Source organism: Nelumbo lutea, chromosome 1 (genome assembly GCF_056320005.1).
Source record: "Nelumbo lutea isolate HS-2025 chromosome 1, American lotus-T2T, whole genome shotgun sequence".
Lineage (NCBI taxonomy): Eukaryota > Viridiplantae > Streptophyta > Magnoliopsida > Proteales > Nelumbonaceae > Nelumbo > Nelumbo lutea.
Window position 1 is genome coordinate 108334214 of NC_142684.1, and position 27550 is coordinate 108361763.

General features: G+C 40.3%; 3 protein-coding genes across 4 annotated transcripts; 1 reads left to right on the forward strand and 2 right to left on the reverse strand.

Moving 5' to 3' along the window:
* Window positions 1–415: 415 nt before the first annotated feature.
* On the reverse strand, window positions 416–2423 carry LOC148876688 (histone H3.3). Of its 2 annotated transcripts, none has more exons than XM_088963067.1 (5): window positions 2212–2423; window positions 1437–1509; window positions 1258–1334; window positions 1027–1117; window positions 416–913 (listed from the first exon to the last, which is right to left on the reverse strand). In XM_088963067.1, exons 2-5 carry the CDS (start codon window positions 1506–1508, stop codon window positions 743–745), a joined length of 411 nt encoding a protein of 136 aa, XP_088819193.1. In that variant the 5' UTR covers window position 1509; window positions 2212–2423; the 3' UTR covers window positions 416–742. The 2 variants fall into 2 exon arrangements, with proteins under 2 accessions (XP_088819193.1, XP_088819202.1); XM_088963076.1 differs by having other exon boundaries at window positions 1437–1552; window positions 2212–2296.
* A 608-nt stretch (window positions 2424–3031) lies between these two features.
* Window positions 3032–4515, forward strand: LOC148876689 (histone H3.3). Its single transcript, XM_088963054.1, has 3 exons — window positions 3032–3114; window positions 3705–3853; window positions 3949–4515. Exons 2-3 carry the CDS (start codon window positions 3705–3707, stop codon window positions 4208–4210), a joined length of 411 nt encoding a protein of 136 aa, XP_088819180.1. The 5' UTR covers window positions 3032–3114; the 3' UTR covers window positions 4211–4515.
* A 972-nt stretch (window positions 4516–5487) lies between these two features.
* LOC148876690 (uncharacterized) lies at window positions 5488–27550 on the reverse strand. The gene is made up of 5 exons (XM_088963044.1): window positions 27459–27550; window positions 15337–15666; window positions 15157–15239; window positions 14941–15022; window positions 5488–5895 (listed from the first exon to the last, which is right to left on the reverse strand). The coding sequence occupies exons 1-5, from the start codon at window positions 27498–27500 to the stop codon at window positions 5842–5844; spliced, it is 591 nt and encodes a 196-aa protein (XP_088819170.1). The 5' UTR covers window positions 27501–27550; the 3' UTR covers window positions 5488–5841.

The window sequence follows — 27550 nt, forward strand, 5'->3', positions numbered from 1 at the left end:
GTTCCAGTCTTCCAGACGAGGCCTGACCCCCTATTAGCATTTTATCTGAGAGGCCTCATCTCTAACCATGCATGCTTCTTATCTCTCATTCTCTCCTACTCCAGCCAAATTCCTTGGAGCGAAACAAAGCATTACTAGAGAACCATCTTTTTTGCCATCACCAAAGGTGTAAAGCTTATAGCTTTAACAGTTATTACTCCATAGAAAGAAAGCATGCATATCAGAATTTATAATCAATTTACTTTAGACACCTAACTGTTTTTTCTTCAAAATCACTTCCACTCTAATTTGAAAGTATAATCTGTCACTGACGAAATCCTTACAAGACAAACACGGACATTACAGAGATGGCTAAAATGTTTTTTTATGAACCGCATGCACTAGATGGCAAATGTATTACGGCAGAAATCACCTCTTAAAGGACATTAAAGGTGGAGATTACCTTCGTACTTAAATTTATAGAGAGTTCTAAAACATCTAGACATCTGAAAACAACACAATATCACAGCTAACATAACAAGTCCAAGTCAACAGTCTTCGTTTGAAGCAAGAAAAATAGAGAGAACCTACAATCTACCAAAGATAATTTGCTTAGTTAAAGTTGCTTCCGAAGAAGAGAAGCAAGTTAAGATGCACACACTATCGATGAAGCCATATGAAGCCAAAAATCAAGTCACAGGAATGCGGAAGGCAGACTGATGGATGATGGGAGAGTGAGTTCAAATTATAACTCTCTCAGTCATCAAGCCCTCTCACCACGGATCCTCCTCGCAAGCTGGATGTCCTTGGGCATAATGGTGACACGCTTGGCATGGATTGCACAAAGGTTTGTGTCTTCAAAGAGACCAACAAGGTACGCCTCTGCTGCCTCCTGCAATGCAAGAACGGCATGGCTCTGGAAACGTAGATCCGTCTGCAGTATCCCAATAACATTGCATCATCAAGACACCGCCTTCAATTTCAGGAAACAATAGAACGCATGAATATACCCAGAAAAAACGGAGTTTATCATCCCTACTCACTCACCTTGAAGTCCTGGGCAATTTCACGAACAAGCCTCTGGAATGGGAGTTTCCTGATCAGGAGCTCAGTGCTCTTCTGATACTTACGAATTTCACTGAACGATAAAACAAAAGGAGGTGAAAAAGTCCATCAATATTAGCCAATCAAACAAAACAAAGGAAAGCAGAAGAATTGCGTGGGGAGTGGGGGATAGAATGCCAAAACTCAAAAGTTCTCAAAGTTTCCGGAATATACCGAAGGGCAACAGTTCCAGGGCGGTATCTATGTGGCTTCTTCACTCCTCCAGTGGTTGGAGCAGACTTACGGGCAGCCTGAAGTAATATAACATACCAAATGAGGATGTTAGATTAATATTTCATTAAAGAAAAGGTAATTCGACCGCAATTACAAAGCAGGGACCTTAGAAAACCCACCTTGGTAGCAAGTTGCTTCCTTGGGGCCTTTCCTCCAGTTGACTTACGAGCAGTCTGCTTGGTACGAGCCATTCTGCAATTACAGGATTTGTCTACTGCATTAGCATCCCTAGTACCTAAAATTTCAGTCGACAAGAAAGAATGACTTTAACTAATCCCTGTAAGCAAAGTTGGTCATCGTTTATTGGCAATAAACTGCAAATCGTATTGGGATGACGGACACCCATACGAACTAGGGGAAAATAGGAATGAAGAATTCATCTCAAATTTTCATTGATTTATTGATAGGAAAGTAGGTACAAAATCAAAAAGTAGTTAACAAAGAAAGAGGATATACAATTAATTGAGTGAAAAAGGAACACATTGCAAACTTAGATTTAGTGGAGATTGCGCAAGTTCTAAGAAAAGGACTACTCGCAACAGAAGAATCAAATGGGGAAGGAATAGAATATCCCTAAGGGAATCGCCAAAACAACAAACCAAGAAAACCTACTTTAAATTTTCTATTCACAAAATACGCAGAGACAACTAAACTATACCATTGTCCTCTGTTGTAACACTAATTAAATATGAGAAGAGTAAGAATACCGAAACCCTAAATCTCTTCCGGAAGAAAGGAAACAGGAAAAGAAAGTAAAGGCAAAGGATGGATGAAGAAGCCGCAAATCGAAACCCTAGCTAATCCCAAATGGAAAGACAAAAAATAAAATTTGAAGAAATTAATGTAATACAAGGCGACCAAATGAGATGCAGAGACAGAGAGAAAAGAGAGTACCTCTTTTTTAATTGTCAAAATTGAAAAAGCCGGAGAGCGACGAGCGTGGGAAGATGGAACACTTCGTAACCGGAGGATACGGGAGTTTTTGAGGGGGTAGCACGGCCTTTATATTTATAGGTATAGCTTGCTCCTTGGACGAATTGAGTTTTGAGAGCCCTGAAAGCCCAGTGGGCCGAGCTGTCCTGGTTTCTGAATTCTCATACCAGTCCAAGTCCAAGTCCAACCAGGAACAGGTCATATGAAATTACAATACTAGACCTGCGTTGGACCAAGTCCGTTCCACTAACATGACTGATGTTGAACAACACACACCAAACACGCTTTGCCATTCAAACGTACTCCAATCTATTATGCACGTGTCGAAAACAAAGTTGTCCTGATTTGTATCCAATCATGGTATTCAACCATACGCAAGGCAGCCTAGACTAGACTGCCTTCCGGGGTATTTCCGTCAATCTAAGAGACAGTTTAGCGGGGCCCGGGATGAAGGGCCCCACCTCCGGGTTTTCTTGGACGTGACTCCATGAATAGAACATGTGTAATTAGTAATTAAGTTAATTACCTCTCTCCCATCCAACAGTAAAAATTCTTGTAGCGATCCCCACTGAGTGGTTTCAACCAATAGAAAGCGAGTATTTAGGTTTCACGATCCGTCGCAGTGCAAACTACAGCATATGTCAGCCGTTGATGACTGTCAAGGAAACACACCGTAAGTCCATATCGGCCGTTCGATATCAGAACGGGAAAGAAAACACAGTGCAGAACAATCGCCGACATCCTTCGTCTATAAAACACAGTGCAATCGATCAAAGAGTTTGATTTTGCTCATTCTGGTCGACGTAGCGGCCTATTTCTGATTGTGTGAAGCAAAGCTTTTCGTTTCCTAAAACACCATAAGAGGTAATGCGTTCTTTTTGTGTTCCCTTTCCTCTTAAAATGGTTGTTACAATTAGCTTTTTTCTTATCCACAAATAAATTTTCTAAATCGGAGTTCCGTTGTGCAGAGACGATTTTTCTACTTTCCCCATTTGAATTATAGATTATTTTGTTCATTGTCTCTTGAGTCTTACCGAAAATTTTATTTTTTCTTCCTCAGAAGATTTCTAGTGTTTTTTCGAATTGGTACTTTTGCGTTCCTTTTCTTATTTAATAGAAGAGGTTTCCTTTTAGTCTGTCTTTCAAATAGACTTTCCTTTTCTTCCTAAAATCTATAGTTTTTAATACTCCTTGTACAATATGCTTACGCTCCAAGGGTTAGGGTTTGCTACAAAGTTGCAAGGCCCGTTGAACATTTTAAAATTTTTATTGGAGGAAGTTCGCCCGAATTGGCTTTAACGTATGGCTTTGGTTGTGGGCTTAGTTTTCTTCTCTTCCATTTTGTATGATTCTCGTTAGGTTTATGTCAATCTTGGTAGAGGGTTTGTTGCAGGTGTTTGAATTTAAAACTTTTGTAGATTTTGATTTCGTGAACCAAACATTGCCAACTGCAGATGGCTCGTACGAAGCAAACTGCTAGGAAGTCTACTGGAGGAAAGGCTCCCAGGAAGCAGCTTGCTACCAAGGCAGCCCGTAAGTCTGCCCCAACAACTGGAGGTGTGAAGAAGCCTCACAGATATCGCCCCGGAACTGTTGCTCTTCGGTACGTTATTTAATCGTATCTGGTTTCTCCGTCCTGTAATTGTTAGTCTTGGCGTCTTTCGTCTTACACTAATTTAGTGGCGCGATGTGATGCAGTGAAATTCGCAAGTATCAGAAGAGCACAGAACTTCTGATCAGGAAACTCCCTTTCCAGAGGCTTGTTCGTGAAATTGCCCAGGACTTCAAGACGGATCTCCGTTTCCAGAGTCACGCCGTGTTGGCCTTGCAGGAGGCGGCCGAGGCATACCTTGTGGGTCTATTCGAGGACACCAACCTCTGCGCCATCCACGCCAAGCGAGTCACCATTATGCCCAAGGACATCCAGTTGGCGCGGAGGATTCGCGGTGAGAGGGCTTGAAGCTGATGACTAATTAACCCTTGCTCGCTGATCAACAGTTCTGGTTGACTTGGGCGTGGGTAGAAAAGTATTAGTGGTTGGATTTTTTTTCTTATTTTTAGCAGTAGGGTTTTATTAATCCAGGTTGCGGTAATGGAATTGGGATACGACTCCTTTGGTATTGGATGGTGGTGTGCAGTAATAGAACGTGGGATGAAATTTACCATTGTTTTTGTATTTTGTTAGTACACTATTGCCTTAATTATTGGTTGTAGATCTTGTGTCATGTTGCCTTTTTCTAATAATTAGATTAAATCCTTTTTCAATTACTGTATGAGCAATCTACATGTTTTGTGAATCTTGCAAAGATATGTTCATTCTCTTTGATCCTCGCTTTAATGGTTAGACGTCGGAACGGAATGACATTTCTTAGACTCGATCAACGGTCAAATTGAGACATGGGCCCAGTGTATGACAACATATCCCCATATTCTCGAGTTACCAAGCCAATTTTATCGTTTGCTTAATTCGGCCCCTAGAGTTTACGAATTATCAATTAAAAGGAAGTAAATCTGCAAGGATCGGAAGAAAGGAAACACCTAATGTATAAGGTTGCAACACTTTACCTGCCTACCGTCAAACCATCAACTGCCTTGTTATCTCGTAATATTGCCATACTGGGTTGTCAGCTTAGTCATGATGATGGAAAACTGGATAGTTTTGTGGGGTTATACGTTATAACGATATTTTGTTGACTCTTGATACGCAAAATTATTCCTTTGCCGTGATTACAGAGGGCGACCTAAGGCGGATGAGCCCGCAGTTAAATGATCTCACTGGGATCTCAAATTTATGGATTTGGCCGAAATCAAGGACGGTACTGGTTATGGAAATGGTCACTCTTGGATAAGAAAATGTTGGTATGAATCGAATAACCATTCTTACCCATGCAATTTTGAACGGATTGGTTACTGGGTATCCGGCTTTCTCCTAGTCCTGGATGCTGGAGGCATAAGAAAACTGGGAATAGGTATTGTCACATTCACGAATCACGACCATTTCGAACTAATCAAGTCTCTACTCGATTTTGATTGAATCCCTAAAAATGCCGTTTTTCCATCTGCTGGTTCCTCAATACTGCCGGAGATGACGTTGCAGACTTGCAGTAAGCAAGTGTTGCGATCACATAAGCATTTTAATAATGATGATATGCGGCATATGCCTGAAACAACGATGAGACAACTCGAGTACTCGAGCTTTCCATGCCAAAGGCCTTTTGTCATGAAGAAAATATCAAATTCTGGAAACTAACTATGATTTCCACTACGTAGCATGCAGAATTCTCACCGTTCCATCCCTCATTCAAGGCCTTGGTACTGTAATTTATTTGTCAAAACATAAAATGACGTTGAATTGACAGCTTGCTTGACACCGCCAAGCATGGCTTTTATGTGAGATATTTCCTGTGTTTTGGACTTAAAACTAGTGCAGCAACAGACCTGCAAAATTTTTTTTATTAACTCAAGTCTTTCGAATAGGAGAGAGTATATAGGATTCCCTGTTGACCACTCTCACTTCAAGGAACATGTATCCTCGCCCAACAACCTGGCAATAACGCTCCCACAACAGTTGCCTTTGAAATGTCAAAACTCCTACAAAGGGCCTGGAAAGGTTCCATTGTCTCTTTGCTCATTCCACCTCTCTATCTGCATCAATGTATAATACCACATAGTCAGCATCAAGAGGAAAATCCAAACAGATCAACAGAAATGCTATAAGGATAAAAGTATGCTACATAAAAAACCTATCTGCTTTGAGGAAATGTGTTACTGCTAGTTTTTAGCATGTATTCATCACAATTAATCCCGATTGGCCTAAAGGTTTGAACTGGGTATCCATGATATTCTTCTGGTTGACATCCAACATGGATTTTAAGATATAGATGAAATAGCTTCATTCATCTATTTGCTAGTTGAAAGAACATTTTTCATAATTATACGGATTCAATTTAACTCTTGAACCACTTGCAGGAGTATTTTGGTGATGTTGGCTTGACAAAAACAAAAACCTTGAGATTGCCCACAGGGATGGGTGACTACTTTGCTCAATCAAAGTCCCCTTGATGTTGCGACAGGGGTGTTGGCTTTGCAAATGCAGTCTGCAAGTACAGAAAAGCTCAGTCCCTGAGAAATTCAAGGGACCCTGAGCACATGCCTTTCATCAAATAGGTGGAAGTCTTTCCGCAGCAGAAGGGCAAGGGCATGGGGTTCAATATGTTTTTGATAATAAAAGAAACTTTTATTAAAAGGAAAAACATTACAAACAAAAAGTAGAAAGCATATTGAGGAAAACACTCAAACAGGAATATGTCTATCCAAAACAATCCCTTACCACAAACAACAAAGACTTGAACCAAAAGACTATAGCAGAATTGACATATTCCCCAATAAATACTACCAGCACTATGTGGAGTGGAAGAGAAAATATTATAATGTGACAATATCGTAGATATGTGGAGTACAAGAGAGAGTTTCCATGACATACATATGCCCCAGTCAACACATCCAGTACAAGAGAGTATTATAATATAAGTTGGTGACAATATTGTACATATAAAGTAACAATGGTATTACCCATCTAACTTACACGACTTCCGCATTGAGATAGCTCAATATCCATTTCAAGCATGAAGTTAGATAATAGTTTTTGTTTGCGTAATAGATTATTTGGTTGATTTGTTACAACCATTAACATTTTCTCTGAGCTTTAATTTTTGCTTTAGCCCATCCATCTTGAAGCTGACTCTTAGGCTTTATAGGGCAACACCAGAACATATTCTTTTGTCTATAACCTTAGTTTCTTAGATTTGGAGAAAGACAATAATTTAAAAAGGTGTGCATATTCTTCTTTTATCATTTCATAGAATATCATTCATTGTTTTGCATATTTTACAATGTTTCCACCACGTCTATAATTTTTACAATATTTCCATATGATATTTCTAACATTTCCAACATGTTTCTTATATTTTAAACCTTGATAGATACAAACAACAAAACCACTGCTCCTCTTTTCCTGCACCGATCAAAAGCCATTTTTAATCCCCTTAACAAATACTAGCAGGGTGGCCCCTGCGTTGCAAGGGCAAATGAGTGTAAGAAAAAAAGTTCTTAGTGTGCGAGATTTTTATACCCCACCAATGATAAATACTCCTTATAATAGTCAACTCTGACAATGGTAAGGGGTGTCCTGACAATTTATAAACAACATAAGAGGTGTTGGTGTTTTGATACAAGAGTATTTGTCACACAAATAGTGAGAAATTAATTGTCGATCACAATAATATGTTTTTGAAAGAAATTAATTATATATTTGGAAATGGTGTAATAAACACTGCCCATATGAATTTAAAGAAAGGTTAATATGCTTCTTACAAAAAAATAAATCTTATTCTTTACATAAACATGTCAATGTCCTTGAGGTGAGCTATTCAAATTGCCTTGTATAGCAGAAGTTGCTCTTCAATGGACATCGTTGTCTCTCAATCCTGGTCCCTGGCCAAAAACCATTGAATCGGTCAACGACCCATTGACCCGAGTGGTCGAACCATCGATCCGTTGACCCGTTCAATGGTTTTTGGCCATTTTTTTATTTTTTTTAATTGAGAACAGTCCAAGCAACCAGTTCTGTTTTATCCCAATCCCGGTCCCTGGCCAAAAACCGTTGAATCGGTCAACAACCCATTGACCTAGGCAATCAAACCATTGACTCATTGACCTATTCAATGGTTTTCGGCTATTTTTTTATTTTTTTAATATTTGTTGTCAAAACGGGCCATTTGTTTGAATTGGATGGTTGAACCTTCGACCCGAAAACCGGTGGCCAAACATTTTCTGGTCATATGAGTCACGCTTGAATGACATCGTATGATACTGCTTAATTAACCTCACACTCAATTTTTTGCCTATAATTTTTGTTGTTAGAATAGGTCATCCGTTCGAACCAGACGATCAAACTACCATTTTTTTATTTTTTTAATTGGGAACCATCCAAACAACCGGTTCCGTTTTACCCCAATCACGGTCCCTGACCAAAAACAGTTGAATCGATCAACGACCCATTGACCTGAGCGGTCGAACCGTCGACCCGTTGACCCGTTTAATGGTTTTTGGCCATTTTTTTCTTTTTAAAATTTTTGTTGTTAGAACGGGCCGTCTATTCGAACCAGTCAGTCGAACCGACCCGAAAAACGATGGCCAGAACGGTTTCGTTTTCGGGTCATATGAGTCACACGCTCGAATGACATAACGCGTATGATACTACTTAATGGACCTCATACAGTCAATTTTTTGCCTGTAATTTTTGTTGTCAGATCGGGCCATCTGTTTAAACCGGACGGTCGAACCGTTGACCCAAAAATCGGGTGGCAGATAAGATATATAAGATTCTTTATGTTTGTTTCTTGCAATTTGAGAATTTTTAATGAAGAATCTTTTATATATAGTAAAGGGAAATATTGCCATTTAGCGAAAGGGGAGAGCACCCCTTTCCCTTTGATATATATTATATAAGATATAAGATATATAAGATAAGATTTCTCAGACCTAAAGTTGATGAAATTTGGAACTTTCTCTTCTACAAACAACTGAACAAAAATTTTGGTTTCCCCACTCCCTAGTTCACAATAGATAAACACACGTACCTAACAACCCCTCAACACAGAAATTGGAAAGGAGATATGTAGACATCAAATAAATTAGGAGGCATAGGTCACCACTTGCCACCTTGGAACGCTCGCCATGGAGCTTCAAGGCCTTACTCCTCGAGGGGTCCAAAACACTAGACCGTCTCCGACCCTCAGTGAACTCTTCTGGCGAGTGGAGAACACCCAAGACGAAGCCACCCGCAATGAGACACCCCAACACCAGTCGCTCGACATTAACAACACCGGTGTTGACTCCAGGTCTCTTCCTTTTATTCTTTCCTTTAGTAATCTGACATACAACACGAAGACTCGCGTAAGATTTCGTTTCCTACGTGTTTTGGCCGACCAAGAGTCTCGGAGCAGCGGCGGGTCCAATCCATAACGACCCTAGGGTTTTAAATTCAAACACCAAGGTTCTCTTGAATGATATCTGCGGCTATGCCAAAGAAGGAGAAATCCTTGCTGTTCTGGGTGCTAGTGGGTCGGGGAAATCAACTCTTGTTGATGCTCTAGCTAGTCATATTGCCAAGGGGAGCTTTAAGGGGATGTATAACCTTGAACGGCGAAGTTATACCGTCTCAACTTCATAAAGTGATATCTACGTACAGCGTACATCATGCAAGATGATCTACTCTTCCCAATGTTGACAGTGGAGGAGACATTCATGTTCTCTACTAAGTTCAAGCTTCCACGCGAGCTCGCTAAATCAAGAAGAAAGCTAGAGTTCAAGCTTTGATCGAACAAATGGGTCTGACAAGTTGAATTCCACAAGTCATAGCAGAAAAAAATGAATTATTCGTCGACCTATGGATACGATAGACAGGGTCTCAAAAGACGCCATAGCTACCAGCATTTCAAGAAGAAAGCTGGTTTCCAGGGCGACAAACGATGGAGCGGTACATCGTTGGTGCCAACATTTGCTAATTCATTCTAGACTCTGAGGTGGTAGTACTATCCAATTGATCGATGATGAGCGCAAAAGGGATAGCAAAGCCGGTTAGGGTCCATTTATGAGTAGTTTTGGTCAAGGTTCAAAGTATCGATATGATACGAGTTTCGGTCGTATTGTATCGGCACTTAGAAACGGTCAAGGTTCTGTAATGTAGATGACATTCTACTCATTGGGAATGATGTAGGAATGTTAACTACGGTGAAAGTATGGCTTTCACAACAATTCTCCATGAAAGATCTTGGAGAAGCCTCCTATATACTGGGTCTTTGACTCTATAGAGATAGATCGAGGTGGATAATAGGATTGTCCCAATCTGTCTACATTGAAAAAATAGTCAAAAGATACAGCATGGAAAACTTCAAGAAGGGAAATGTTCCTTTCAGGCACGGAGTCACTCTCTCCAAGAAGATGTCTCCCAAGACTTCTGAGGAGATTGATAGCATAAAAGACGTTCCCTATGCCTCTGCCGTAGCAAGCATCATGTATGCCATGTTGTGCACTCGTCCTGACATTGCTCAGGCAGTGAGTGTAGTAAGCAGATTTCAGGCCAACCTAGGGCAGGAGCACTGGACTGCTCTGAAAAACATACTTAAGTACCTTCGAAGGACAAAAGAGTTGTCTAGTGTTCGATGGTAGCTCACTACAGATCCAAGGGTATACAAATGTTGATTTTGCAGTTGGATCCAGATGATAGAAAGTCTACATCTGGATATGTTTTCACGATAGGATCGTGTGCTGTTTGCTGGATCCAGCAAACAAGGGTCCACTGCAGATTCCACGACCGAGGCCGAGTACATTGCCGCAAGTGAGGCTACCAAAGAAGCTGTGTGGATGAAGAAGTTCGTTCACAAGTTGGGAGTAGTTCCGTCTAGCACATCACTCATCCCATTGTTGTGTGACAATGGAGCCATTGCTCAGGCTAAGGAGCCACGAGCCCACTCGAAATCGAAGCACATCGAGAGGAAGTACCACGTACTGCGGGAGATTGTTGGTAGAGGGGACGTCCTAATTCCGAAGGTAGCGTCAGCGGAAAATGTAGCAGACCCATTGACGAAGCCACTATCACAGAAAGTGTTTGAGAAACACGTGGAAAGCATGGGACTCCGACTAGTATCTGATTGGACCTAAGTGAAAGTGGGAGCTGTTAGACAGTTTTGTATGCCCTTAGCTTCAATCAAGATGATGTACTTTATGAGTTTATTGTAAATGAATAAAAGTGCATATTTGATTCATGCTCCCTTGGCATGTTTCTGTGTAATACCCTTAAACTGCACACTTAATGAGACTCGTGTTAGTTTAGAATATTCACAGCCAGTGGGTCAGTTTGGGAAGACCTATCCTGACAAGGCTGACAATGTGGTGCCACCAAGTCGGTTGGGGTGGCTTGTCTCAACTGCTAGGGTGAGACCCTATGCACATACAGTGTAGGATTAATTGAATCTTTGAACTAGACTAGATTTCCAGTATTGCCCTAGACCTTGGAGATTGATGGGCAAAACTAAAAAGTTACACCCGACCCCTAGACTCGATTATGATACTGCACTAGGTGTCGGATTGGGTTGTCTTTGATATACCAATCAGTGAGATCCTTAACAAGGGTCAAAACCTGGGTATGTTGGGACAGTCTGAGAATTCATCTGAGTGGGTGATCATAGTGACAGGATCAACCCCTTTGTCGGACAAAGGTAATGATCGGAGATGCACTCTCACTGATGGAAACCAAGACTGTCGGCAACCGATTTCAATCGTTGAGATTTGTTTTGCAAAATATATTTTATATGAGATATGAAAGTATATATATTATGGTTTTGAAATGATTTGCAAAAGGTTTTAATTCCCGGAATCCATACAAGTAGAGAGTGCAACACTGTTCCTTGCAGCCGAGGAAGAGGTCATCTCTTGTCGGGTAGTGTATGATCAATATGGGCTAAGAGGTTAAGTGTAAGACCATTAAGGATAATACCTGATGGGCTAATCTTGCATCTGCCCACAGTCCCTAAGTGTTACAAGGTGGCTTGGCCCAGGGACCACTTAGGGTAAGTGTTGGGCCCATAGAGCCCATGAGATGGGTTTCAAGGGGTGTACTATCCATAACAGTGCCTGTGAGATGGGTTTCAGGGGGTGTACTATCCATAACAATGTATTCAGCCAGGCCTTGTAACAAAGGCTGGGCCGAACCCATGTGGCTAATGTGTAGATCAATGTTTGGGTCCCACGCCATACAAGGAAGCCCAACTGGGCAACAGTTTGAAAGGCTAAGTGAATACATAACCTTAAATGGGCCTTAAGCCCATTTCAAACTAGGCTAGTTTGACCAGTCAATTAAAAAGGGGCGAATTCTGAGATGGATCAGCTGATAGGATTGGGCCCAGACCCTATCCACTTAGAGAGTCCAAGATCTAAATAAGATTTAGATCTAGAAGCCTCCTAATTAGATTAGGAGATGGCTGATCTGATCTGCAGATAAGACAAGGATTATCCCTTATCACTTAAAGGGACTTCTAATCCAAATATGATTTGGATCAGTAACTCCTAATGGGATTAGGAACTGATCCCTTTAAGTCTATAAAAGGAGGAGGGGGCGGTAGCCTTTGGATATGCAACCAACGCATTCTTGTCTTCAGAGCTGAAATCACAAGAGAGAATTCTACACCCTGTGAATTCTCTCTTGCCGTCTCCTTCCTGCAGCCACCGCCTCCAGCAGTTCAATCTCCTACTCTCTACAGGAGTAATCAAGATTTGATCTTGATACTAATCTTTTGGGGAAAAGATTGATTGGAGCTATATTCACAAGCCATCCTGTTGATTCTCGCGAAGGGTCAAGCTCTTTTGGAAGAACACTGTTGATTCTGCTCCATCCTGCACTGCGCCATCTTCAGTGGGAGTAGATTTTGGATCCTTCCTTGTGCGTGAACACCTCCATTGGGAGATAACTGTTTCTCTGTATCAGGTACACCCTCTCCTACTCCTTCCGGTTCAGATCTGGTTCAGTTTATAGTTCAAGAATGATCCTTGAAAATATGATTTTCTAAATAGGGAATACGATTCCTAGTTGAAGGGAGAGAAAAAATTTTTGAAATTCGCCCCTTATTCCGCAATCTTTGGGCGTCCATGTGATGAATATCCTATCCCCTCAATTCTGGCATGTAGACAACTCTCCCAAGGGCATCCAAGAGCGACTAGGATTCTTCGCCTTTTCCATGTCAATGACATTCTACACCTGCGCAAAGGCAATGCCAGTGTTCCTACATGAGCGATACATCTTCATGAGAGAGAGAGCTTATAACGCATATCGTCGGTCGTCCTACATTCTATCTCAGTCTCTAGTGTCCATACCTTCTCTGATATTGCTATCGTTGGCATTCACGGCGGTAACGTTCTGGACAGTGGGTCTGGCTTCCTTCTAGGCTGATCTACTGCCGGTTCGACGGTTGAGAGAAAAATAGGGGGAAGAAGAAGAGGGAAAAAATAAAAAATAAAAAGAAGGGAGAGGGAGGAGACCGGAGATGGGTTTGGAGAATGTTGTCGCCGCTCCTCTATCGTCGCTCGAAGGTAGAAGACAATGAATCTCTTCATTCCTCATCTAACTTCACACTTTCTACGAGTGAGAGAGGAAAAGAGAGACGAAGAGAGGTGGAAGAAAAAAACAAGAGAAAAAAAAAGAGAGAGGTGGAGGGAGGAGGTAGCAGAGACAGGGAACGGAGATGAGAAGAGGGAGGCAATAGAGAGGCAAAGAGGGGAACGTGGGAAGAAGCACATTGAAGAAGAAATGGGAGAAGTGATTCGAGAGAAAATGGAAAGAAAGAGAAATCCAGATACGTTTGTGTCATGCAATGGGTACACGTACGAGTTGCTTCAAACAAAAGAGAGAAGTGGTCAAGGAGAGAGAGAGACATTTGTCTCTCATGAAATGAAAATATATATATTGTTTCATCTAAAACGAACTACAGTGTTGAACAGTATGATTTTTTTTTTTTTTTGATCAATAACAAATTCATTCAATTCATTGAAATATCAAAATATTTACAGCAAGGAAGACATAAACTCTTATCTTCCGAATACAACTTAAACCCTCCAAAGAGAGAAAAAGAGAAAAAGAAACAAAAGAAACAATTAAGTTACAGCTTAGCCCAAAACAAAAGAAACAATTAACTATAGTGTTGAACAGTAAGATTCCAAATACCGAAAGGGGAAAGCACCCCTTTCACTTCAATATATATAAGATTTCTTCCCTCATTTCATCAATTCTCTTAGTTCCTTATTTTCCTCAGCAAATTCCCTACTTCAGATTCATGCACTCTCCCCACCCTCACTACCCCACAATCCTCCAACTCCTTAACCCGCCAACATCTGATCCACAAGATTTTTTTTTTTTTTGATGAATGGATCCACAAGATTCCTCCACCCTTAAAATTGCCTCCTCTCCTTGTTTTGTTCTGTCTTCTCCTTGTTTTTTCTTCCCCTATATTTCTAACTCTGTTTTCCAATTCAAGAAGTGAAGAAGACATTTCTAACATATTTATCCTCAACATAAAAAAACAAACCCAAGCTTTTGGCTATATGAATTTCAGTATGAACTATTTCAAATCAACCTTTCTATTAATTCAATCCATTGGAATGCTGCATCTCCATCTTCAACACCATATCACTGATGCAAATCCCATATAGACTAAGATCAGGTGCATGCATTCCTTGCTAGTCAAATAAATTCCACCTTAAATTTTTTTTTTTAAGCCAATTCCACCCTAGATTAATAGGGGAATCATTGCAACTTTTGAACTCACCGAAAATTCACTAAATTAATGACATGATGGCACAAAAATAACAACAGGAAATACATCTGCAGGGTTCCATGGAAGATGGATTATAGTACACTTCAGACACAGGACTAGAGAACTGGATTCTGTTTCAAAACAGTCTATATAGGAGCTCCAATGTTAGCTTCACATAATTAGGCATGCAGGCATAGAATTGTATTGGAAAACAAAGAGATTTGACCCCCAAGAAAAACCTCCAGAAGGTACATATTAATGATTACAAAAATTCCAAAGCAGCATGACTAGCCGACAAATGAAATCAAGAGAAAATGCTTACCCATTCACCAGGGCAAAGAGAACGATAATATTTTGCAAATTTATCACACTCTGGTGCACCTTCCCCTTTTGCAGCAATGCACCTGAGTAGAATTTTTTTCTCGTTGTCACGATGACAAAGTTTACTCAAGAAATAGGCTTATGGATGCAACAAACTGATACAGAAAATGAAGTTGCATAATGACAAAATCCTGATCTCAGAACTTGTTTTGCTCACCTATGATACTCAATATAGCGGGTAAAGCAGTGTCTTGTTTGATTGGTGGTTGGGAAACGAAAATCTGCTGGTGCTGTCTCAAGCTGGAAATAAGCCACAGTGTAAGAACAGGTGCACTATATCCTTCCAGAAAAAAGGCATGGAAAAGAGAAAAAAATAATTGTTGAAACCACACTATACATTTATTTCTGGAGTCTGTTCAACAATTTCTGGATCACTTGACTCTTCCTGCTCAGGAGCTTCAATGCTTTGTTCAACTGCAGCTTTGTTGGTTTCTACGGTTGCATCTTCATTGGTTTCTTCAGTTGCATCTTCGTTGGTTTCTTCAGTTTCAGCTTCATTGCTTTCTTTGGATGGAGTTTCATTGCTTTCTTCAACTATGGCAACTTCTTTAGTTACTTCAGCAATATCTTCCACAACAACTGTATCTATTGACTTTTCATCTTCAGTTGCTTCAGAAGGGGGTTGACCCTGATTTGGCTGCTCCACTTTCTCATCCAGCATGTATTGCTGCATGTGAACAATCTAATTAGAGAGGCAAAAGGACTGGCATCATAACCACTTAATCAATTGAACATTAGAAAGTGCCCAATGTAATATGTATTACAGAACTTACTAAAAGTAGCAAATATCGAAAACCCTCCAGGACTTATAGACCATGATATCACTTCAGACCAATAAATGGTTGATATTACATCTAAAGAATGTCGGTCAAGAAGCAAGCAACTTGTTTAGTAGGGACTGAGATCAGTCCTAGTCTAGATGAGAATTTCAACAAGAAACCAGAATGAAATAGGGAGAAAGAGAGAGAGGAATGAAGAGAAAGAATTTCAAAGAAAGAGTAGGATCAATCCCTTGCCACCCTACTCAATTATATATATATATATATATATGTATTAAAGATTTAAAAGTTGCACACTTAGAAAATTGCCCCTACTAACTAACACTACTAACATGCTAATGGCTAATACAAATGACATTACTGCTCTACAACTTACTTTACACTCCCACTTTACACTCCCCCTCAAGTTGGGAGTAGATATCAATCGTCCCCAACTTGCGTAAGTCTGTCTCCAGCTTGGACTTTGGAACTGCCTTAGTGAATAGATCAACAAGCTGCATATTAGAGGCAATATATGGAAGACACACTTCTTGAGAAGCAACTTTCTCTTTGATAAAGTGTCGATCCACTTCAATAATGTTTAGTTGTGTCATGTTGAACCGGGTTATGGGCAATATTAATGGCAGCTTGATTATCACAATACAGCATTAGGGGCTTCTCATAAGCAACACCCAGTTCTTCAAATAGAGATCTCAACCATAAGATTTCAGCCACCCCATTAGCCATAGATCTGAATTCAGCTTCAACATTAGAACGAGCAACAACATCTTGTTTTGTACTTCTCCAAGAGACAAGATTTCCTCCTATAAAGGCACAATACCTGGAGATGGATCTCCTAACATCAACGCACCCGACCCGATCAACATCTGTGTAGACTTCTATTTTCATGTGACCATTTTCCTTGAAAAATATACCTCTACCTGAACATCTCTTCAAATAAGCAAGGGTCCTCTTAAGTGCAAGAAGGTGAGTGGTTCTGGTGGAATGCATGTTCTGGGTAACAACAATAATAGCATAAGAAATGTACGGTTGTGTGAGGCAAAGATAAAGAAGCATCCTAACCAATCATTGAAACATAACCTGTCTTCAAGGGGCTCTCCCCCTTCTGCACTTGTCCTATGGTTTTGTTCAATAGGTTTTAACACTAGTTTTCCAGATTCTTCCAAAAGATCGAGAACATACTTCCTTTGGGAGACAAAAATCCCATGTTTGGACCATGCTACCTCAACTCCTAAGAAATATTTTAGTTCTCCCAAATCTTTGACCTCAAACTCTTGGTGAAACAATTGCTTAAGAGAGTCAATCTCACTAGTATCACTCCCTGTCACAACAATATCATCCACATACACAGCAAGTAGGGTCAAGGAGGAATTCATCTTCTTAATGAAAAGAGTGTGATCTGACTGGGCTTGTACATAGCCGAATTTTTCAAGGGCCTATCTAAATCTATCAAACCATGCTCTGTGAGACTTTCAATCCATATAAGGCTTTATTCAGTCGCAAACCTTCCCTGCTTTTGTATTATAGAATCCAGGCAGTAACCCCATATACACCTCCTCCTGCAAATCACCATTGAGAAAGGCATTTTTGGCATCCGTCTAAAACAACGGCCATGAGAAATTTGCTGCAATGGATGGTAACTCTAACATTATTCATCTTGGCTACCGGTGCAAAAGTCTCCAAATAGTCTATGCCATATGTCTGTATAAACCCCTTTGCAACTAATCTGGCCTAATATCTTTCAACATTATGTTTCACTGTAAACACCCATCTACACCCAACCGGCTTCTTTCTTATAGGTTGATTTACTAACTCCCATGTATTGTTCTTTAGAAGAGCATCCATCTCGACCTTCATTGTATCCTTCCACTCAGGTACTGACAAGGCTTCCTACATTGTTATGGGAATGGGAATAGCAGCAATGAATGCCAAAATGGACTTATAGGATGGAGACAAAAAATCATAAGACAGAAACTAGGAAATACAATGGGTTGTAGATGAGGTACATCAGTGCTTCCCTTTACGAACTATAATTGGAAGATCAAGATCATCCAAAAGAGGAAGAGAAGGCTCAACAATGGGAGGCATGGAAGGTATCTCATCTATAGTGGGGGATAAAGAAGTTGTGGTACCTGAATCTGGAGCCGCAAAGGGAATTCATGTTGGCCCAGACTGCTGATGACCAAAATCAACTTGCCTCCACCGCCTATGATACAAACACAAGTCCCGCTATCTGTGACAACCATCGTCACTACACTCCCCTTCAGTGGTTGGGACAAGTTATGGAATTTCTGATGAATGAAACCCCATCTCACTACTCTTCACTTGAGAAGAAACTCTATGATAATAGGGTGCATCCTCAAAGAATGTGACATTTCCAAAGTGTTACAGAAGTTCTCTAATAGATCTGCCTTGTGCACTTGATCAAACTCTGGAAGACTTGGAGCCCAGGCTGAAGTCATATTGCCCACTCCAGCTATCAGATATTCAATGTTTTTTCACTTGTCCTCAAATACCTTTCTATTCCTTTCTTTCCAAATGGCCCAACACACTGCAAATGGAATACAGCTCCACAAGATTTTCGCTTCCTTGCTTCCTCTGATTTTAGGCCACAAGGAAAAAATCCCTGCTGATGTTGCGGGATGAAAAACAGCCACTCCAAACAGATGAGAGAAAAACTTCAACATAAAGTTTGCCACGTTGCATGAGAAGAATAAGTGGAGAGTCGTTTCCTCCACTTGGCTGCACATATAGCAACAATTTGCAAGCTGTAAGCCTCTGGATTTCAGATGATCGCATGTTAAGATACTATCATGTGCCACCAACCACACAAAAGCCTCTACCCTTGGGGAAACAGGATTGCCCCAAACACCTTTTATCTGATTTTAATCTCTACCATCTCTCAGAAAAGCCTTGTAAAAGGATTTAACTGAAAATCATCCTTCTTTGCAATCTTTCCACCATAAACCATCTGTTGTATCTCTGGAAATGTTAGCCTCTTCCAATTTCTCAAATAGCTGCATGCATTCTTCCACTTCTTGGTCCAATAAAGGTCTTCTAAACTTTGGATTCCAGACCACTTGCTCCCCTCTCCACTCATAAAACTGCTCAATAGGCACTTGCTGATCTGTCAATTTATGAAGCCTAGGACATACCTCACATAATCTTCCCACCTCCAACCACTCATCTTCCCAAAACCTTACCCTAAAGCCTTCCCCCACTTGATTGAAGCTCATGATACCCTAAAACCATCTGTTGATTAGACAAAATTTTAAGTTCTTCCTTACTTATTGGTTCAGGTTTTAAAGTCTTTGAGGGTTCAATACAGCATTTAGCAATGTTTGTATTGATTGAATCCCAACAAATAAGAAAATAATAAAAACAAATTATTATATAAACACACAAAATGAATATTTTAGTTTAATAGTGCCTATTTTATAATTATAATGTCAAAAAATAAAGAATAAAAAAATATTTTACAATACATAGTACAAAACTGCTTGGCGATTAGGCGAGGCAAGCCTCAAAGGGCACCTTGTCACCTAGGCGTTGCCTTGACAACTATGCCCTTCTCCATAATGCCTCCCCTTCTTCCTCTTGCCCAAACCTCCACAGCCATTTCCCTAACAGAGCTTTATTAAATAACTTTACCCTCCTCAGCCCTAAGCCTCCCCCCTCCTTTGCTCTCCAAACCTTCTCCCACTTAATCAGGTGGAATTTTTTGGTCCCCCCCCACCCCTTCCCATAGAAATTCCCGCTTTCCACCTTTGTAGCCACTGGGAATTTTCAAGAGGAAAAGGTAATATGTTGGTAGACTTGAGAGAACACTCTTGATGAGTGTGATTCTCCCACCCATAGAAAGGTACTTGGTTTTCCATCTGTCTAGCCTCCTCTCCACCCTTTTTAATAAAGGTTTCCATACTACTTGATGATGCCCTTGCTCCCACCAGTAACCCAAGATAAATGAAAAGCAGCTCCCCTACCTTACATTCCAGCACCTCTGCATACTGTCTCATTACCTCAACTCATATATCCCCAACTCCCATCAAAAAGCTCTTCTCTATGTTCACCTTTAGTCCAGTCAACATCTCAAAATTGGCTAAAATAGCTCTTTGGTTCAGGACTTGGTTTGCTGAAGCGTCTAGGAATATTAGGGTATCATCAGCATATTGTAGGTGAGTGATACTCAGGCCTTCTTTTTTTTTAATCAATAACAGTGAATTTTATTAAATATTGAGAAAGTACATAAATAAGGAGCTAAAAAGACTTAACTCCCTAATACATCAAAGTACACCCAACCATAACCAACCACAAAACAGCCCAAAAAATAGAGTTTATGTTCACCCCTTGCCTAGCTAAGCCATTTTCCAATGAGTTTGCACTTCTCTTTACCCATGTACATCTAACTTCCATGTCCTTACTCAGCCACTTAAATTTCCTCTTTTCACTATTGTAGTTCCGGAGCTTGGAGTTGTCCTCTTTTAACCAGTTCACTACAATTTCAGAATCACTTTCTATGATCAAGTTCTTGATATGCATGTCTTTGACCCTTTGTACTCCTTCAAGAGCTCCTAATATCTCAGCCCTCAAGGAGTCTCCCACCCCAACTGGGCCAGAATACATAGCTAACATATTCCCTTTTCATCTCGTATCACTCCCCCTATTCCAGAGGGCCCTGGATTGCCCAAACTACTGCCATTAAAGTTCAGTTTGATAAACCCGCTTGGTGGAGGGTCGAACAAGAACTTGAAGCTTTCTTACTTGAAGTTGATTCTGCAATTTCCTTCCAATTCCGTAGCATCACATCAACTGAGAACTCAGCAAACAATTCCAAAGTTTTTAACCAATGTATCACCCTAATGTGAATAATCTCCAATATTACTTCCAAGCTTCTTTCTTTGTTTAGAAAAATCCACGAATTTCTCTCCTCCCAACTTTGAATCCTTCTATCCATCCCCTCTGCACTCCTTTCTTCAAGATCAGGTTAAGTGCCTCCATGACTATGACAAACAGGAAAGGGGAGAGTAGACCCCCTTGCCTCAACCCTCTAGAGGCTTAAAATATTCTGATGACACACCATTAATTAATAATGAGGAGGCTGAAGAAATGCACCCGTATATCCAACACCTCCAAACCTCCCCAAACCCCATCAACCTTTGCATTTCCTCCAAGAATCCCCATTCAACATGGCCATAAGCCTTTCCTATGTCTAGCTTACACACCAGACCTGGTCTTCTACTTCTTAACCTTGAATCTATACATTCACTAGCCACCAACACCCCGTCCAGAATCTGTCTACCTTCTACAAAGGCCATCCGGGTCTCCCCTATCACCTCCTCATTTGGATATGCTTTACATCTTATGTTTATGTATTTTAATTTTAGATAACAGGTTTTTTAAAACATTTATTTTAAAATTTAAGTTTATATTTTTTATTAATATTTTTTTATTTTTTGGCTTTTTTGGCTTTTTTATGAATTTTCTGACATTTTTTTTTATTTTTTAGCATTTTTTTGTATTTTTGCGCCTTGCTTCAAAAAGGTGCACGCCTCGCCTCGCCTTGTGCCTTGCACCTTAGGCACAAATTGACCCCTATGCCTTTTTTGCGCCTTTCGCTTTTAAAACACTAACTCCACCCTCTCCCCGTGTACAACTTCTTATAATATGAAACCACTTTATCTTGGATGTCTCCCCATGTGTCGAACACCTCCTCCTCTACTTGGATCCTCGTAATCAAATTTCTCCTTCTCCCATTTGCAAAACCATGGAATAAAGAAGTATTCTTAACTCCCTCTTTCAACCATATGGCCCTAGATTTTTGTCTCCACCTAACTTCCTCAACATTAAGTTCTCTAGATCGGTTTCCAATACAGCCATCTCATTTCGAGTCTCTCCCCTAAGATCTCCTTCCTCTCTTACTCTTTCTAATCTGGCCAGTTTTTCCAATATCTCTTTTTTCCTGTCATCCTCCCCTCCAAATGCTTCCTTCCCCCTCTCCCTTAGTTCTTGCTTAAATACTTGCAATGTTTTAAAAACGTTTATATCTGCTGACCCATCCACTTGTTTTCTACCCATTCTACAAAGTTTGATTGAAGAAACCATCCATTCTCAAACCTGAAAGGTTTGGAGCCTGAAACAGCCGCAAATTTTCTCAACAGAATTGGTGGAATTTGGCCCAATCTGCCCAATCTTTTGAGAATAAGATTCTACCCAGCCTTCTGAGAATGGCTGGAATTTGGCCAACCAGTGCTGGATCAATCAGCTCATTATTGGTTATAAATTCTTCAAACCTCCTCATACCTACAGAAGTTCTCTCCCTTCCCCCCATCATTACATTCCTTCTCCTTACTATGTTGAAGTCACCACTCACACACCAAGGCTCATCCCACTTTTGTCTCAACCCTCCTAATTCCTCCCACATCTTCTCCCTCTCCCCCTCCTCATTTAGCCCATGCACACTTGTTAAACCCCATTTCCAATCCCCATTTACTTCTTGTAAGCATACTGAGACTGAGAACACTCAAAAAGGTCATGACTATAACAAAAGACACATTACAGTTGCGCCCAGAACAATGTTTCCCTGTTTGTCCCTTGTTTTGCCAAGACATCAGCAAATGCATTAGCTGATATCCCAACCCACTGCACTATTACAGACATATTCCTTGTCAGCCTTTTGAATTTCTTTATCTTATTCTTGTAGTCCCATGTGACATTCTCCGGATTATTTAACCAGTTCACTACCGTCTTAGAGCCCCCTTCAACCAGAAGCTTCTCCACACCCATTTCTTTTGCAAGAATTATTCCTTGTATTGCAGCTAACAGCTATGCCTGAATAGAGTTACGAACACCTAAAGGGACAGAGTATAGTAAGACAGCCTCTCTAGCCTCATTCCCCAGTACACCTCCCAAACCAAAGGGACCCAGTTTGCCCTGGCTACTTCCATCAAAATTCAGCTTCAAAGAACCGTAAGAAGGGGGGACCCAGCTTGTCATTACCTTTATCTTTGAGGAGGAACAATTTGCTACTGATAACCAATCCCTCCAACAGTTAGTAAAGGAGAAATGATCAAACAAATCCAGAGTCTTTAACCAATGTATTGCCCTATACAAAATGCAGTCCTTCAAGGCCTGACTGCTTCTCCCCCTTTCCTGGAAGATCCTGGCATTCCTTGCTTCCCAAACCATCCATAACAAGGCTGCTTGTGCAAACTCCACATTTTCCTTCCTCTTTTATGGGGCCAATAGAACATAGAAGGGTTAAAGATTGTACTTCTGTTGCCATATCCCATCTACACCCAAACAATGATAGAAGCCAACCCCAGAGCTCTACAGTGACACTACAAGATAAAAATAAGTGATAACAGTCCTCACCATGAGATCTACAAAGAGTGCACCAGTTTGGAGAAATACATAGGAAGGGTCTTCTCTTTTGTAGGTTATCCATCATCTTACTTTACCATGTCACACTTCCCAACACAAAGCCATAACCTTGGGGGAACCGGTCGACACCAGACTTCTTTGGAAGGGAAACTTTGTTGAGAGGAGGTTTGGCACAATAAATTAAAAAAGGAACCACAAGAAAAAGACCCATTAGGATGAATGGCCGAAATCCTCTTATGAGGCTTCAAAGGATCCAACCAAACCTTATCGAGGAGACCAAGAAGAGCAGACAAACAATCAATTTCATCCTCCCTTAACCCTCTATGGAAACCATAGTCCCAAGACAAAGATGACAAATTTAAAATTAAAGAAAGGAATTTTGAAATCACCTCTTTTTTATACAAAGAAATAGAGTACGAGGACGGAAAAAGGTCTTTTAGGGAAGATCTCCAGCCCAAATGTCCTCCCAAAACCGAATAGAGTTACCAGAACAAGCATCATACCTTATACAACTGAGTAACTGCGGAAGAATTTTGTGAATTGCTTTCCAAGGTGTTGCTAGGTTAGCCCTCCTTGAAAACATCCCATCCACTCTCTGAGCATCCATGAATACTCTTTACCACTTCATGCCACAACCTGTCGTGCTCCATAGGCCACCTCCACAACCACTTCCCCTAACAAAGCTGAATTCTTCTTAAGCACATTCCCAAGCCCTAATCCTCCTTCTTCTTTGCTACTACCCACAACCTCCCAACTGATTAAGTGGTCTTTTTTACCTTCTCTCGGTTCCCAAAGAAAATTTCTCATTAATTTTTCCAGTTTCTTCGCTTCCCTAGATGGTATCCTAAAGACAGAGGTAGTAAGTAGGTAGGTTCGCAAGGGTAGCTCTTATCAAGGTGATCCTCCTACCCAAAGAGATGTAATTTTTCTTCCACACAGCTAATCTCTTTTCAAACTTTATAACTTGGGTCTAGAACCAAATCTCCCTAGGGTTTACCCCTAACGGCAGCCCTAAATAGGACAAAGACCAAGTAGAAATGGAGCACTAAAGACAATCTGCAATAGCGTCAACCTCCTCAAAGTCCAGATTGACTCCAGCAATACAGCTCTTTTCTAAATTGATTTTCAAATTGGACACTCCTTCAAAGGCTTTAATCAATTCTTTCAAGTTTCCCACCTTCTCACTAAAACCACCACCACAAAAGATCATCAAGTCATCCGCAAACTGCAAACGAGTTACTGGAATTTGGTTTGTTCCTATTCTCCATCACTTTAACACATCTTCCTTATCAGCCCTTGTGATAATTCAACTGAACACATCAGCTACCAAGGTAAAGAGAAAAGGTGAAAGTGGTTCCCCTTGTCTAATACCCCTACTAGCTGGAAAAAAAAAATCCCTTACCACCCCATTTACTAAGATGGAGTAGTGACAAGAGCTGACACAACCGAACATCCAACCACACCATCTTTCCCCGAACCCACACTTCCTCAAAACCTCTACTAGGAACTGCCAATCCACCAAATCATAGGCTTTCTCAAGATCGAGCTTACATACAAAGCCTCTTTGCTTAGACCTCTTCATCTCCTCCACACATTCGTTGGCAACTGGGATCAGATCAATTAATTATCTATCATCCTTGGATACTAGTCACCAAACTAATTGGCATGGAGTCTTTAGGATTGATGGCATCAGATTTCTTTGGAATTAGAGACAAGAAAGTAGCATTAATGCCTCAGCTGACTATATGCTTATCTGCAAACTCATTAAAAACCTCACAAAGACCACTTTTTATCACATCCCAACAATCTTGGTAAAAGGCCATTGTAAAACCACCTAGGCCTGGAGCTTTGGATCTATCCATTAAAAACACTGCCTTCCTAATCTCTTCTTCCTCAAAGATTCTTTTCAACCACCTAAGCATGGTTGTCAAGGCAGGAACCCAGGCGACTAGGCGGCTTTCCATGGTCGCCTTGCCCAAAGACTTAAACGGGCACCTACATACATCTAAGAAAAAATTTTTAATTTACTATTATGATATTTTATTAGATGTTTTATTCTTTTAAGAAAAAACCGATTACATGCTATCATTTTATTATTAAGACAACAATACAAACCCTTGATTGTTCTCAGTCACTAGTCCTAGTCTCAGTCCCTTTTTTTTTGAAAAAACAAGGGCTCCGCCCCTATACTCCTCTCTGCTCCTGACTGTTCTCGGTCAATAGCCTCAGTCCCTTTTTTTTGAAAAAATAGGGGCCTATACTCCTCCATGCTCCTAATCCCCTATACTTCTTCTTCCGCCCCTATACTCCTCTCCTCCCTTCCTAGTTCCTACACTTTTTTTTTTCAATTAATAGTTAGTGTACATGCTTGCTAGTTAGTGTATCGTTAGTGTACATGCTTGCTAGTTAGCACACAAAACCAATAAAATAGCTTAGAAAAGCATAGATAAAGTAAAAACTCTAGAAAATTAACATTTTAAAATTCCAACACCTAGCCGCCTAGGCGCCCTATGGTCACCTAACCTCGCCTTGGCACCTTGAAAACTATGCACCTAACTTGATCTTCATCCAGACTTGACCAATCTATCCCTTCCAATTCCAACCTCTCATCCAAGGGTCTTCTATAAATCGATTTAAAGTGATCCACAAACTTCCTAGCAATATCATCTTGATTAGTGAAAACCTCCCCCCTATCTCTAGCTTAGACACAAAGTTCTTTCTCCTCCTCCCATTTGCCACATCATGAAAAAGCTTTGTATTTCCATCACCTTCCTTGATCCACCTATGCCTTGATTTCTGCCTCCAACTTATTTCTTCTCTCAATAAGACCTATTCTAAATCCTTCTTCAATTGTTTCCTCGTGTCTCTATCACCCTCCTCCAACTTATTGGGTAACAGGGATGTTGAATCAATCAACGATTTTTTTTCTTGTTTTTTGTTTTTTTCCAAGAGGAAGCTAAATGGACCTAGATTCCAAGATGGGTGACGGGTTGACTGGTATGACCAGCTAGGTGAATAATGGGTTGAAAACCTTGGTTCAAACAGTGTGAACTTTGATTTGGTGCATATCCAAACAGTCCAACACCAAATATTTTGATGAACCAAACTATCGACTGAACTTACTAGGTATTAGGCAATACCTTTTGAGCACAATGCATGGATTTTGATAGCTCAAACTAAAATGCATGCATAGCAAATTGGGTACAACTTTAGCTAAGCACTTGCAAGAATTTAGAAAGACAATACATTCTATCAACTGTCATTATTGGTCCTCATTTGTTCTTCTCAAAGAGGAAGATAGACCAAATTTCTTATGAAGTTGGAAGATTACACCATGAAGCAATACTGAATACATTCATAAATCCACCATGCTTGTTTTTCTAGGAACATAGGTTTGCTACACTTCAGAATTTCTTTTGGATGAAGAATGGAAAAGTGATGTGTAAGTGTTGCAACACTAACAAAGTGCGTTAACCCATTGACAAAGTCTATTTACCCAAAAAAAAAGCATTACCAAGGTTTCAAATACTTATGTTTCTTTTTTGCCCTCTATTTTTGGGTACTAATAAGATTAAACGTATTTACTAATAACAGAAGAAGTTCATATACCAGACTAAGAAAAGAAAATCAAAGTTATTAGTTACATCTGGTGCCGCTCCCAAACCTGAAACTGCAATCCTTGATAACTTACAGAAAAGAAAATGACTTGCTTTTGTAATTATGACATAATTCAAATGTAGCTAGAGTACAATTTCGCGAAACCCCTCATGGACAAGGGTCAAAACCAACCAAGCAGACTATATCTGGAAGAAATAACTAAAACTAAGCATAATAAAGCTGAAATTATACAAGGGTCAAAACCAACCAAGTAGACCGAGACAAACTAGACCAAGGTATTAAAATAACTTTACCAACTTGGAACAAAAATAGCGATTTTCCTAGAGGAATAGATAAGCAAATAAAAAAACAAATCTGAACCACCTCGCTCACATTTTCAACACTACAAGCAATTTCTTGACTGATGTTTCTGTTCATTTTAATAATAGACACCTGACTGGAATCAATTACACAAAAAATAAAAAATAAAAACCGAATTGGAAGGAACAAGAATCGAAGAAACCCACATTACACTCAAGTTATCAGAAGAAAAAAGATTGTGAAATGTCAGAGACCGATATCAAATTCGGATCTATCGAGATAGATTGATGCCCCAACCGCAAACCTAACATGTAATCCGAATGGCATCCATTTGATTGCAAAAGACTAAGAGAAAGAAGTAGAGAACGTTTGAGATTAGCACCTGAGCTAGGGTCCGGGACTTTTCGTTCTCAACTTCGGCCATTGATCACGAGGAGGTTCCGGCGTCTGCTATCGAAGCTGAACCAGAGTAGC